Source organism: Mesoplodon bidens (assembly GCF_964165515.1).
Source record: "Mesoplodon bidens genome assembly, chromosome: 3".
Lineage (NCBI taxonomy): Eukaryota > Metazoa > Chordata > Mammalia > Artiodactyla > Ziphiidae > Mesoplodon > Mesoplodon bidens.
The window spans coordinates 18,258,811-18,274,237 of NC_138178.1; the positions used below are offsets into that span (position 1 = coordinate 18,258,811).

Consider the following 15,427-nt stretch of genomic DNA (forward strand, 5'->3'; position numbering starts at 1 on the left):
ATTGGAATCCTTAAGTCACCTATGCTAATGCATATCCATCCATCTTATAAATCAATCAGAGTAAAGAAAAGGCTAGAAATTACTTCAAAACAATAATACTGAAAAATGCTTTGAAATAAAACTGATTTTTTTCCTTTACATTTCTTCACACAGATTTCCTTATAGACTAAGATTAATAACAAGAGATAGCCTGGATAACCTACTACCCAACAAGTAAAGACTATCAAGCAGTTTTTATCTAATTACTGCCAAATGTGCCCTCTATGAGAAGGATCTCACCACTCAGTCTACCAATATAATTAAATAAATCAGTCACATGAAGCCAACCCCACAGAGGTCAAACAAAACACTCTATAAGTGAATCCCATGAGCCATGGGTTCTAAGTCTCTACTACAGACAGTGCAAAGTTACTAAATGATTTCGGACGGTGATCAAATTTGCACTTGAGAAGTTTAATAAATAGAATAAATTAGAAATCAAAGGCTGGGAGACTGGTTACAGGGATGTTATCAATAATAGTCCAGGTCAGAAACAATAAAAAGCTTGAACTACAATACTATAATAGCACTGCAAAGGAAATAATAAATTTAAGAGACACTTGGAGGATTTGACCAAGAGGGGTCAGGTAGAGAGGATAACCCTAGGTGAAGGATAACAGACTTCCGGCATATACATCTGGATGTCCAGGACTACCATTAACCAAAATGCGTATTACTGGGGCAGCGTGTGTGTAAAAGATAACAAGCTCAGTTGTGAACATCTGCAGTAGTACAATGTACCCACGGAACATCCCGGAGGTACAGGCATCTAGGTAAGAATATTCCTCTGAAACTTAGACCACCTGCAATAAACATTTATTTTGGTGGTTATCAATATACAGGTTGTAGTTAAAACCAGGAGTAATAGAGATCATCCTAGAAAGAACGCAGAGTGTAGCTAAAGGATGAGAATAGAACCTACGTAAGTGACTACGACTCCCTAGAGTGAGGCTAGGTAGAATGAAGAAGTTAAATGGATTTATTCAGACTGATCTGGGTTTAAATTCTGCCCTTGTAATTTTTCCAGCTCAGGGATCTTGACCTCTCTGACCCTTAGTTTTCCTCCATTGTAAAAAACCAACTACCTCATATGGCTTTATATATACGCACACATATGTGTATATATCATATATATTGCAAAATTTAATAAAAGCTCATCAACAATACCAATTTAATAGTACTACTTTCAATAATACCAAATTGATTTTGGTAAAGAGAGGTGCAGGAGAACCAAGAGAACGGTGCCCCAGAAAACTAAGAAAGAACAGAAAAACAACTGGAATCTTTACTGAAGTATCTCAGCTAATGAGGGATCCACTGCACGGCACACAGTCGAAGCACTCTGTTTTGTCATCCATGTACCAGCGGCCCCAGCTTCTCAGCAGTGACAAAGACACGCGTGTGCTCTCACTCTGATCCTTAAAACCCCCCGCTCTCCCCCACGGTTTAGCTAAGGAATTCTTAAAGTTCTATTTATGACTAGGCCACTTTGGTGGATGGAGGGGGGAAATCAAATGTCAGGATGTTTAATGGATGGCAAAAATGTTCTGTAAAAGCCAAAGCCCCAGCAAACCTTGCCCGTGTTAGCAATCGCTGGTTTCTGGTTTTATTATATTTTGCTCTTCTAAGAGGAAATAGAGCTACTGGCCATTTAAAAGTGAGTTCCAGTTTCTAACATAGGCAGCTTACATCTAGTAAAGTCCAGTGTTGTTATAAAAACCAAAGGGAATATGAACCAGTAAAGCAAAGAAGGACAGACACACCAAGGCGACCATGCCTTGGCCCCATGTACCTGTGCAGGAAACGCTTTGAGACCTAGCTCTATTCCTCTTTTCCAGCAAGAAACTGAGGCAGGGGTTCATCTGTGGCCCAAGCCACAATGCACAGGGCAAAATTATCACTGCAACCATCACAGGCCACAAGGCCCAGGTGCTTAACAGCACTATTCCCTATTTATCCACTGTCCTTCAACAAATGGGTCTCTGCCTGTGTACCTAGGTACTGTACTTATTTCCACCGTCTACGTGAATGAGTTAGAGAGGACCAGCCCAGAGTGCCACAGGAACATGCATGAGTGGCAGTTAACACCAAAGATCTAAGCAGGAGACTGAGGCAAGGAGAGGGGAGTTCAGAGTGGGGAATGGGAACTAGTCATTCAGGGAAAGGAAGAAAAGCAATCCAGACAGACAGAATAGCACAAGGAAAGGCGGGATGATGTGAAACCACAAGGCATCACAACACTGCCGGTAATTCAGCACGTCTAGAGGAGAGGGCGGGAGAACGTCAAGAGAAAACCGCCAGGTACTTCCATGAAACATAAAATGCTGAATCCTAGAGTCAAACAAGAGCAGGCTGGAGGGGGGCACGAGCTTAGATTCACTAAAAGTTTCATCCAAGCTGAAGTTTCACTTCGGATCTGTCAAGATTTAATGTGTGTTACACAGTCCCAGACAACTGAAGAAACAGAGCTATGCCATCAAATACAGTTTTAGTTTTCACAGAATAAGTTTCCATACACTGCCTGGCTCCCAAATACCTGCGTGACCCACACTACAGACCTTTCCCCATAGCAGAGAAAAGTCCATTCATCAGGTAATGCTTTAGTTCTGCTCATTTTCACGGGTAGCAGGTAGTAAAGACAAACAAAAAACTCCTGCAATTACCAAATGCAGGCACTACTGTTTAGACTGCCGAGAGTCTAAAAGTGTACTTACCTATACAAGCAGTCCATATAGTCGGCACCCTTGCTGTATTCCTCCCAGTACCTATGATACATAACAAGCACTTGCTCTTCAGACTCCAGAACTCTCTAGAAAAAGAAGAAAAATATTTTTTCCTCAGAAAGCACTAATCATTTTCATTTGTAAGCTATGAAATTTATCAAAAACTAATGTTCTTAAATAAGTGACATAATTCAAGCACTATATATTACATTTACAAATTATATTCTTATTTTAAACTACCTTTAGTAACAATTAAAGAGCTAGGAAAAAAATGTGAATCTTAGATATGAAAGTGAAGCAGCCATACTAGAGAGTAAATGTTTCATTCTCTAAGATAAAAAAACAAAATGTAATGGTTTGATGCTGTTCTTTGGGCTAGAATATTAGATCAGATTAAAACAAAAATGTAATTCTATAGTGTTTCCTCACGTCCATCACTTTTGATCAGCCTGTAGTTATGTCATCACCTCATATTATTCACTTTTGTGAATAAGACTACTTATGAAAATTGACACATTTTCCATATTCCCCAAATAAGTTATATTATATTTATTTAATAAAAACCTACCATTTTTTGAAAAATGAAAATCAAACTGAAATCTGAGGGCTGATGTTTAAACAGTTAATTTTAATGGAAATCCAGTCTAACAATAAAAATCCACTAGACAGGACAGACATTCCCGAGGCCACCGCTGCTCTTACTTCGGTTCTTCCACCAACCGTCCATGTGACCTTAGGCAAGACATGACCTCAATACTCATCCAATTAACTCTTGATGAAAGCTATGCTTTTAAACTTGGAGTTTTACCAATTAAGTCTCAGGATGATAGGAATAGCCTATAAATAGTACTTTTTTGCCTATCATATGGTAAATAAATTAAAAATCGCAACCACTATTAATAATGCTGGGGAATAGGGCCCACTTAGGAACTACTGCTGCTGGTTGGATAGAATATAAATCTAGGAACAATTTCTTACTATGGTTGTTCCAACATCAGTGGGGACTGTTTCCAAGATCCCACCATGGATACCAAAATCCGCAGATGCTCAAGTCCCTACAGCCGGGCCTCCATATCCACTAATTCGGAACACACAGATATGGAGGGAAATGTTCATGACTTACGAACCAGTAATTCCACATCTAGGGACTTATCCTATAAAAAAACTTGGTAACACAAGAATAATTTAGCTACAAGGGTGTTCATGGAAGTATTGTTTATAATCACAACTTTATGAACTGGAAATAATCTATATGCCCAGCAATATAGGAATATTTAAACAAATCACAGTATCTCCACAATATGAAAAATGTTACAATCATTGCCAGAATTACAAAAGTCTATTTAATGACAAAGAAAGAGACCTACAATATTATTAAAAGTAAAAAGCACATTATAAAGTATACAACATGACTTCATTTTCTAATAAAAAATGGAAGTCTACACAAAACAAAAATATGCAAAAGACATATATCAAATTATATTTTTGTTAATATGTATCCAAAAAAGATATATTTAAAAATAGATATATCAAAAGTATTAACAGTGGTTAATTCTGGAGGTATGTTATGGGTGATGTTTATTTTCTTTTTCCTCATCAGTATGTTCTAAATGATCTACAACATAATGCAATACTTTAGTAATTTAAAAAGTTCTCACAGGTGAAACTTTTCAGTTCTGTTGGCTATATTAACAATTTACTTTGTCATCTACATAATAGCCAACTTCTTTTTTTGTAACTGGACTTGAGAGAAAATATGGTATACAATTATATAAGTATTCTAAACTTTCATAAAACTACTTCACAATTGTAATTTTTCAATCACACAATTATACCAATGTTAATTTCTTGGTTTTAATAATTGTACCACTGTTATGCAAGATGTTAATATTAAGAAGCTAGGTAAAAAATATTTGAGAAGTCTTTGTATTATTTTTGCAACTTTTCTATAAGCTTAAAATTATTTCAAAATAAAAAGTTTTTAAAAATCACACTTACAACCTATGCTAAAATATAAAATTGCAAAATTTATAAATGACTAACACAGTTATCTAGTATATTATAACCAAAGCTAACCAGCTCACAACAGCAGAACTTTAACTTCAAAACTAACATATGAAAAATGTTAAGACTAAGTTAAATTACTTGTTATTAAAACCACTTTCATAAACTGATAAATGTACATACTAGAACGCTAAAATGTATCTGGAATATATAATAAAAAGTAGAGCATTTCCTGCAAATCAAAACCAGAATGAGCTATAACCTCACACCTGTCAGAATGGTTATCATCAAAAGTCAAGAAATAGGACTTCCCTGGTGGTGCAGTGGTTGAGAATCCGCCTGACAATGCAGGGGACACGGGTTCGAGTCCTGGTCGGGGAAGATCCCACTTGCCGTGGAGCAACTAAACCCGTGTGTCACAACTACTGAGCCTGCGAGCCACAACTACTGAGCCCACGTGCCACAAATACTGAAGCCCACGTGCCTAGAGCCCGTGCTCCACAACAAGAGAAGCCACCACAATGAGAAGCCCACGCACCGCAACGAAGAGTAGCCCCCCGCTCGCCGCAACTAGAGAAAGCCCGTGTGCAGTGATGAAGACCCAACGCAGCCAAAAATAAATAAATAAATAAAGTCAAGAAATAGCAAGTGCTGGCAAGGATCTGTAGAAAAGGGAACCCTCATGCACTACTGATGGGACTGTAAATGGGTGCAGCCACTATGGAAAACAGGGTGTTCCTCAAAAAATTAAAAACAGAACTACCATGTGAGCCAGCAATTCCACTCCTGGGTATTTACCTGAAGAAAAAAAAAACACTAATTCAAAAAGATACATGCACCCCAATGTTCACAGCAGTTATAGCAGCATTACTTACAATAGTCAAGATACATAAGCAACCTAAGTGTCCAACAATAGACAAATGGATAAAGAAGATGTGGTATATATATATATACAATGGGATATTACTCAGCCATATAAAGAATGAAATCTCACCATTTGCAACAACATGGATGAACCCAGAGGGTATCACGCTAAGTGAAATAAGTCACACAGAGAAAGACAAATACCCCATGATCTCACTCATATGTGTAATCTGAAAAACAAACGAACTAGCAAAACAAAACAGACACCAACTCAGAGATACAGAGAACAAACAGGTGGTTGCCAGAGGGGAGAAGGCTGGAGTAGGGGGTCAAAAAGGTGAAAGGGATTAAGAGGTACAAACTTCCAGTTAGAAAATAAATAAGTCATGGGGATGTAACATAGAGTGCGAGGAATATGGTCAAGATTGTAATAACTTTGTATAAGGACAGATGGTAACTAGACTTAATTCGGTGATCATTTCATAATGTATGTAAATGTTGAATCACTATGTAGTTCACCTGAAACTAACAAAGTACTGTATGTCAACTATATTTCAATGAAAATAAAATAAACAGATAAAATCGGCTCTGAAAATCTGAGCTTACAAAATATTGTACGTCAACTATATTTCAATGAAAACAAAATAAAATAAACAGATAGATAAAACAGGCTTTGAAAAACTGAGCTTTTCTTCAAATGTTATAAGGGAAATATCACAGGATCAATTGTGCTCTACTTATGGGGTATTACCATTTGAAAAAGATCTACTCCTAGTCATGTACAGGGTTAGACATATTATTACACAGACTGTGTTACTTTATCTCCATTTTACAGATAAAGGAACATGAAGTTCAATCTACAAGGTAGGTTAGGTGAGTTGCCCAGGGTCACAGGGCTAACAAAAGGTAGTCAAGTTTCCACAGACTTAGAGAAGGAACTTATGGTTACCAGGGGGGAAGGAGGGGGGAAAGTGATAGTTAGGGAGTGTGGGATAGACATGTACACACTGATATAATTTAAATGGATAACCTTTGGCTATTTGGGTTCTTTTGTGTTTCCATACAAATCGTAAAATTCTTTGTTCTAATTCTGCAAAGAATACCACTGGTAGTTTGATAGGGATTGCACAGAATCTGTAGATTGCTTTGGGTCATTTTCACAATATTGATTCTTCCAATCCAAGAACATGGTATATTTCTCCATCTGTTTATGTCACCTTTGATTTCTTTCATCAGTGTTTTATAGTTTTCTGAGTAAAAGTGTTTCACTTCCTTAAGTAGGTTTATTCCTAGGTATTTTATTCTTTTTGTTGCAATGGTAAATGGGAGTGTTTCCATAATTTCTCTTTCTGATTTTTCATTGTTAGTATATAGGAATGCCAGAGATTTCTGTGCATTCATTTTGTATCCTGCAACCTTACCAAATTCATTAATTAGTTCTAGTAGTTTTCTGGTGGCATCTTTAGGATTCTCTAGGGATAGTATCATGTCATCTGCAAACAGTGACAGTTTTACTTCTTCTTTTCCAATTTGTATTCCTTTTATTTCTTTTTCTTCTCTGAGTGCCGTGGCTAGGACTTCCAAAACTATGTTGAATAATAGCGGTGAGAGTGGACATCCTTGTCTTGTTCCTGATCTTAGAGGAAATGCTTTCAGTTTTTCACCATTGAGCATGATGTTTACTATGGGTTTGCCATATATGGCCTTTATTATGTTGAGGTAGGTTCCCTCTATGCCCATTTTCTGGAGAGCTTTTATCATAAATGGGTGTTGAATTTTGTCAAATGCTTTTCCTGCATCTACTGAGATGATCGTATGGTTTTTATTCCTTAATTTGTTAATTTGGTGTATAGCATTGATTGATTTGTGTATATTGAAGAATCCTTGCACTCCTGGGATAAATTCCACTTGATCATGGTGTATGATCCTTTTAATATGTTGTTGGATTCTGTTTGCTAGTATTTTGTTGAGGATTTTTGCATCTATGTTCATCAGTGATATTGGTCTATAATTTTCTTTTTTTGTGTGATATCTCTTTCTGGTTTTGGTATCAGGGTGATGGTGGCTTCATATAGCCAAAGCAATCTTGAGAAAGAAAAACGGAGCTGGCGGAATCAGGCTCCCCGACTTCAAACTATACTACAAAGCTACAGTAATCAAGACAGTATGGGGTTTCCCTGGTGGCGCAGTGGTTGAGAGTCCGCCTGCTGATGCAGGGGACGCGGGTTCATGCCCCGGTCCAGGAGGATCCCACATGCCGCGGAGTGGCTGGGCCCGTGAGCCATGGCCGCTGGGCCTGCGCTTCCGGAGCCTGTGCTCCGCAACGGGAGAGGCCACAACAGTGAGAGGCCCGCGTACCGCAAAAAAAAAAAAAAAAAAAAAAAAGACAGTGTGGTACTGGCACAAAAACAGAAATATAGATCAATGGAACAGGATAGAAAGCCCAGAGATGAACACATGCCCATATGGTCACCTAATTTACGACAAAGGAGGCAAGACCACACAATGGAGAAAAGACAGCCTCTTCAATAAGTGGTGGTGGGAAAAGTGGACAGCTACATGTAAAAGAATGAAATTAGAATACTACCTAACACCATACACAAAAATAAACTCCAAATGGGTTAAAGACCTAAATGTAAGACCAGATACTATAAAACTCTTAGAGGAAAATACAGGAAAAACACTCTTTGACATAAACCACATCAAGACCTTTTTTTGACCCACCTCCTAGAGTAATGAAAAAACAAAAATAAACAAATGGGACCTAGTTAAAAGCTTTTGCACAGCAAAGGAGACCATAAACTGGACGAAAAGACAACCCTCAGAATGGGAGAAAATATTTGCAAATGAAGCAACGGACAAAGATTAGTCTCCAAACTATACAAACAGCTCATGGAGCTCAATATCAAAAGAGCAAACAACCCAATTAAGAAATAGGCAGAAGACCTACATAGACATTTTACCAAAGAAGACATACAGATGGCCAAAAGGCACATGAAAAGATGCCCAACATCACTATTAGAGAAATGCAAATCAAAACTACAATGAGGTATCACCTCACACCGGTCAGAATGGCCCTTATCAAAAAATCTAGAAACAATAAATGATGGAGAGGGTGTGGTGAAAAGGGAACCCTCCTGCACTGTTGGTGGGAATGTAAATTGATACAGCCACTATGGAGAACAGTATGGAGGTTCCTTAAAAAACTAAAAATAGAACTACCATATGACCCAGCAATCCCACTACTGGGCATATACCCTGAGAAAACCATAATTCAAAATGAGACATGTACCCCAATGTTCATCGCAGCACTATTTACAATAGCCAGGACATGGAAGAAACCTAAGTGTCCATCGACAGATGAATGGATAAAGAAGATGTGGCACATATATACAATGGAATACTACTCAGCCATAAAAAGAAATGAAATTGAGTTATTTGTAGTGAGGTGGATAGACCTAGAGTCTGTCATACAGAGTGAAGTCAGTCAGGAAGAGAAAAACAAATACTATATGTTAACGCATATATATGGAATTTTTTTTTTAAATGGTACTGATGAACCTAGTGGCAGGGCAGGAATGAAGACGCAGACATAGAGAATGGACTTGAGGACACACCATTGAGGGAGGGGGAAGCTGGGGTGAAGCAAGAGTGGCATCGACATATATATACACTACCAAATGTAAAACAGATAGCTAGTGGGAAGCAGCAGCATAGCACAGGGAGATTAGCTCGGCGCTTTGTGATGACCTAGAGGGGTGGGATAGGGAGGGTGGGAGGAAGACACAAGAGGGAGGGGATATGGGGATATAAGTATGCATGTGGCTGATCCACTTTGTTGTACAACAGTAACTAACACGGCGTTGTGAAGCAACTATACTCCAATAAGGATGTATAAAATAAATAAATAAAATAAGTGGATAACCAACAGGGACCTACTGTATAGTGCAGGGAACTCTACTCAATGTTATATGGCAGCCTGGATGGGAGGGGAGTTTGGGGGAGAATGGATACATGTATATGTATGGCTGAGTCGCTTTGCTGTGCACCTGAAACGATCACAACATTGTTAATTGGCTATACTCTAATATAAAATAAAAAGTTTAAAAAATAAATACAATAAAATAAAATACTGGGGGGAAAAAAGAAGGTAGTCAAGTTTCTAGTTCAAAGAATAAATGATCTCTTCCAGTTCCTGATAAGATCAGTAATCCAAAATAAGTCAGAAATGCTGAGTGTAGCCAAATATGACAAAATTCATTCACTGCTATACACAGATCAAGTCGGTGATGTTGCCCTCATGCACATGGCACACTGACCAACATAACTGGTCAGAGACTTTCTACCATACTTTTTAATTTACCATTCTCCTTTTTAATTCTAGGTTCTTAAGGACCTTATATAGGATATGAAGAGGCAGCTAAAATGTTGAATATAAAGACAGAGATTCACCAAGAGGTGGGAAGCAACAGTAAAAGAAAACTTGGTTCTATAAACACCATCCAGAGGATATGTAAGCACTTGATTTCAAGTTGAACACATCTTGATTTGAAACCCTACTCTTTAACTTACTAGTTGTATGATCTGGAGCAACTAAACTGACTTCCCTTGGAGAACCTAACAACACAGAGCTTGACCCAAAGCTCTTATATACATATTAGAAAAATGCTAATTAGGAAAACAAAACAAATAACCTTAACCTGATACAAGTTCTGCACTGGAAAACAGTGAACTAGTCAAGTAACTATGTAGCCATAAACACATTTACATCATGTATATATCAATCCTTACCTTGTGCAAATGCCGTACGTGATTTTCCAAAAAAATCTTAGTTTCTGTATAAAGTCTTTCTCCAAGGGGTTCAGGATAGGCCACACATAAAGCATAGATATCTCTAGTTAAATTGTTAAGGTTTTCATATTCATTGAAGATACTACTTTAAAACAAATGAGATTTAACTCAAGTCTGGCATTAAAAAATGAAAAATCCTTATTTCATTTTTGAAGTTTAGGATTATACAGATACATACACAGAATGAAAGACACTTACCCAACACGTTGGTGATAGAAGGGAGGTGGGAAATCAACCTCACATGCTCTGACTCTTTACCTTGTATCCTCACCCCAAAAAGAGCAAGCAGCCCTCTCCACGTGATGTCATTGTCTGGGAGGCCTCAGTCAGACTTTCCTATGTTCCCTCCAAATTCTTTCGTTGTTTAATTGTAATTAGTAACCAATAAAATATCTCCATGTATCCATGTATATATATTTGTTCAATTACTATTATATTAAATATTTAAAATTTTATTTATATATTTAAGAAACGAACATGGTGAAGCAAAAATATCACCCAAATAGTGTAATATCACTGTGTCAGGTTTCTTTATAGAAAAAAAAGTTACAATAAGAAACTATTAAGTTATTTTAGGGATCGGGAGGGTGGGAGGGAAACACAAGAGGGAGGAGATATGGGGATGTACGTATATGTATAGCTGATTCACTTTGTTATAAAGCAGAAACTAACACACCATTAAAGCAATTATACTCCAATAAAGATGTTAAAAAAAAAGAAACTATTAAGTTATTTTAAATCAACTTAGATATCATAATGAACCTTTATAGACTGGAAGATTAAATAAAATAGTATAGATATAAGAACTATTTTTCAGCAATAACACAAAAAATATTCACCTGTATTACAAAGAGAGACTTGAATATACACTACCTAAGAAAGAAAAAATTTTTAATTTATCTGGACACAAATTCTATAGAGAATTGACATGGTTTGGTGGAGGGGAGAGGGAACAAGGCATCAATGGAGAAGGAGCTTCCAAGTAAGGTATTACCTGAGCTCCCGGATCAGCCTGGGGTCCCTCCAGGTTTCAGCTAAAAATGCCTTTAGAAAAAAAAGTCCTAGTTCATGACATAATTTGAATCTTAACAGATCACAAGCCTATCCTAGTAAAACTAGATGTAAAAGAGTTGTCAGAATTAGGTGTTGTAGAAGCCGAGACAGCAGTTAACTTCAGCGACTGGGGAACAGAGGTTCCTGGTTGGTAGGACCACTCTGTTTACTGGGTACACAGGTGTGCTCACTTTGTGAGAATTCACCTCTACATTCACCAGTCAGCATGTATATCATACTTAAATTTAAATTAAATTCAATTTTTTTTAATTCCCTGGAAGTCCAGTGGTTAAGACTCGGAGTTTTCACTGCCATGGGCCTAGGTTCAATCCCTGGTCAGGGAACTAAGATCCCACAAGCCACACAGCACTGCCAAAAAAAAAAAAAAGAAGAAAAAACAAAATTTTTTTAAATGACTAAATTTGGCCAGGCTCTAGATCAACAATCAGAAGTGATACATTTATTATCTTTAAGTTCTGAATACCTACTTCCAGAACTTCCATCCAACATGATGATGATATTTGCTCCTCTAATCTTCCCTTAAGCCATATACACACATTTCTAGAATACACAACTTACTTGATACTGAAAAATCAGCAATTCAGTACCATAATTTCAACATGATATGCTAATTATGTGCTCAAATGTTTTACATCAACGAAGTTAATGTCTCAATATAGCCACTGCATGTATATGTAAACAAAAATGACCAGCAAAATTCACCTAACAGGGCTTCCCTTCTCTCGGCTGAGGGAAAAGGATCTGTGCAAGGTAGGAATCCAGGGAGACTTTCCCATTTCACTCCACAGACAGGACTTATATATTGTTTGACTCTCCCTCAGTGAGAATGTACTCATGTATTGCTTTTAATGGAGTCCACCTTAATAAATTTTTTAAATGAATATTTTAACTCAGCATAGTTTGGAGTCTCACTGCATAATTTCACTCAACGGCCTAAAAGGTATACCTAAATATGTTCTTTTTCTTTAACCTGTTCAAATACCCAACCACTCTGGAAATGGTTAGGCCTTGGGAAGAGCACCCAAGAGGAGCACTTTTCAACCCTCTAGCATTCAGTTATGATTTGGTTATAGACAAGATGCTTTAAAAGTCGAAAAATGAGAAATAATGTAGGTGGTCAGAATTAGATTTAAACACTCTCTTCTCCAAGTCATCTTTTCTGGGAGCTGGAATAGAAAGATACCTGTATGTATGAACTTTCCACTTACAAATTCTCAAAGTCAGAAACAAAATGTGTTCAGGAGCAAGCGCTCTGAATTCTGTTACGACCAAAAGGCAGTGCTGGTCAGCAGCAAATTACTTATTTTAGTTCATTTTCTCTATTAAAAGATGTTTCCTATGCTTGGGCTTAATTTTTAGTTTTAACACTATTAACTCTACTGCATAGTGGGTCAAAAACAATGTTTTGCAATGGGAATAAAAGTAAGGATGACCTTAAAATTGAAAATGGTAAAATAATGATCAAAAAAGAACTGACAGGGCTTCCCTGGTGGCGCAGTGGTTGAGAGTCCGCCTGCCGATGCAGGGGACACGGGTTCGTGCCCCGGTCTGGTAAGATCCCACATGCCGCAGAGCGGCTGGGCCCGTGAGCCATGGCTGCTGAGCCTGCGCATCCGGAGCCTGTGCTCTGCAAGGGGAGAGGCCACAACAGTGAGAGGCCCGCCTACCGCAAAAAAAAAAAAAAAAAAAAAAAGAACTGACAAAACAAAACTATAAAAAATGAAAAATTTTATTGACATTTCTTAAGAGAAAAAATAAAAATGTGACATGTAAAAAATGCAGTATCGGGCCTCCCTGGTGGCGCAGTGGTTGGGAGTCCGCCTGCCGATGCAGGGGATACGGGTTCGTGCCCCGGTCTGGGAGGATCCCATATGCCGCGGAGCGGCTGGGCCCGTGAGCCATGGCCGCTGGGCCTGCGCGTCCGGAGCCTGTGCTCCGCAGCGGGAGAGGCCACAAGAGTGAGAGGCCCGCATACCGCAAAAAGAAAAAAAAAAAAAAAAAAAAAAAAAAAATGCAGTATCTATAAAATCATCAATTAGCAAGCAAGGATAAAAAAATGACTCATTAAATAAAAGAACTCTGACTTAATTTAGAAGAAGGGAGTGAAACTGTTACTGATGCACCAATCAGGGATGACTACAGATACAACCTTTTCCAATCCACACAATCTAAGAAAGACTGATGGGCTGCTAAGTGTAGATGCCAAGGTTACTAAGAGGTCATCCTTCTAACACTTGTGAAGATCATCAAGGATGGAGATTTCCCACCTCAACATTTTTCAATGCAGTCAAAATTGTTCTATGTTTGAAAAAGACTCCTCATAGAATATGTATTTGAAATAAGGACAATAGTTTTAGAGCCAGGTTTTCCTATCTGGGAGAATTACATTCAGGGAAGCAATCTTAAATAACCCCTCACTGAGTCACTATGGACTTAAACATAAAACCATTTATTCACTAGAATCTATCTTGTCCTTAAGTAGGAGACCGTCTATATTACACTGCTGGGGTTCGGGAATTGTCCTAACAGCTACCAAAAGGCAGAAAACCATGAATACAAGTACACTTGTCCCTCAGTATCCACAGAGGATTGGTTCCAGTACCCCCTGTGGATACCAAAATCCGAGGATGCTCAAGCCCCTTACAGTCAGCCCTCCATATCCGTGGTTACAGGACCGACAGTATACTTATTGAAAAAAATCTGAGTATGGGCAGACCTGTGCAGTTCAAACCTGTGTTGTTCAAGGGTCAACCGTAAACCAAAAGAACCAAAGAACTCCAACCCAGGGAAGCAAACAGTAAATGTACATCTACACCTAGCCTCTATCAAATCATAAGCATTTGATATACCTCTTAAAGGGTAAGTCCCAAACGACCCTAGACTGCACCTAAGCTGTCACAGAGCTTCTGTTATAGAGCATCATTGTTACTTGTGTTAGGCAGAATTCTAAAAATGGCCTCTCAAGACTTCCCTCCCTAACCCCTGGGACTGTGAATATGAGAAAGCACACCCAGTTACTTTACATGGCAAGGAGACTTAGCAGCTGCACTTATGATTACTAATCAGTTGGCTCTAAAATAGGAAGATTATCCTGGACTTCCCTGATGGGCCTAATCTAATCGCATGAGCCCTTCAAAGGCAGATCCCTACCAGCCCCTGCCCCCTGCGCCAGCTGCAGAAGGGGAAAGGCTTGACTCGCCACTGCTGGCTGTGAAGATGGAAGGGGGTCACAAGCAACAACTGGAGAGGGACCGTAAGTCAATGAGAGCAGCTCCCAGCCAAAAGTCAATTGGAAACCGGGACCTCAGTCCTATAGCTGCAAGGAATTGAATTCTACCAAATAACAAGAATGAGCTTAAAAGTGGACCCTGAGCTCTAGATGAGAACACAGCCAGCCAACCCCGATTTCAGCCTTGTGAGATCCTGAGCAGGGAACCTAGTCACACCATGGACTCTGACCTACAGAACTGGGAGATAATAAAAGAGTGAAACACTAAATTTAAGCCACTATATTTGTAGTAATTTGTTATGCATCAAAAGAAAACACTGATGTCTTCTATTTACATTACCTATCAACCAGAATGCCTTGCATACATAACTGGACCCAGTACATTTATGAAGGATGAGGGTTAAGAGCCCTCTTATCAACACAATAAGAGAACTAGCTAAATATTAATGCTACTTCTTTCATCTGTACAGTATACTTCATGGCATTCAGTTGACAGTAGCTATTCACTCATCAAATATTTGCTAGGTGTCTATATGTACCAGATACTGGGAATACAGCAGTGAACAGAACAGACAGGTATCTGTGCCCTTACAGAGGTTATATTTAGTAAAAATGTTGTAGACAGGGGTTCACTAAGTTCCAC

The 15,427-nt window shown here is 38.4% G+C and overlaps 1 protein-coding gene across 4 annotated transcripts in view; it reads right to left on the bottom strand.

The window, feature by feature from the left end:
* CUL2 (cullin 2) overlaps positions 1–15,427 on the bottom strand; it is a 79,770-nt gene that overhangs the window by 46,513 nt on the left and 17,830 nt on the right. For all 4 annotated transcript variants that reach the window (XM_081228709.1, XM_081228708.1, XM_081228707.1 and 1 more), the window contains exons 3-4: positions 10,422–10,524; positions 2,754–2,848 (exon numbers count right to left, since the gene is read on the bottom strand). In XM_081228709.1, the coding sequence (XP_081084835.1) occupies positions 2,754–2,848; positions 10,422–10,524 (198 nt within the window). The remainder of the gene's footprint in view (positions 1–2,753; positions 2,849–10,421; positions 10,525–15,427) is intronic.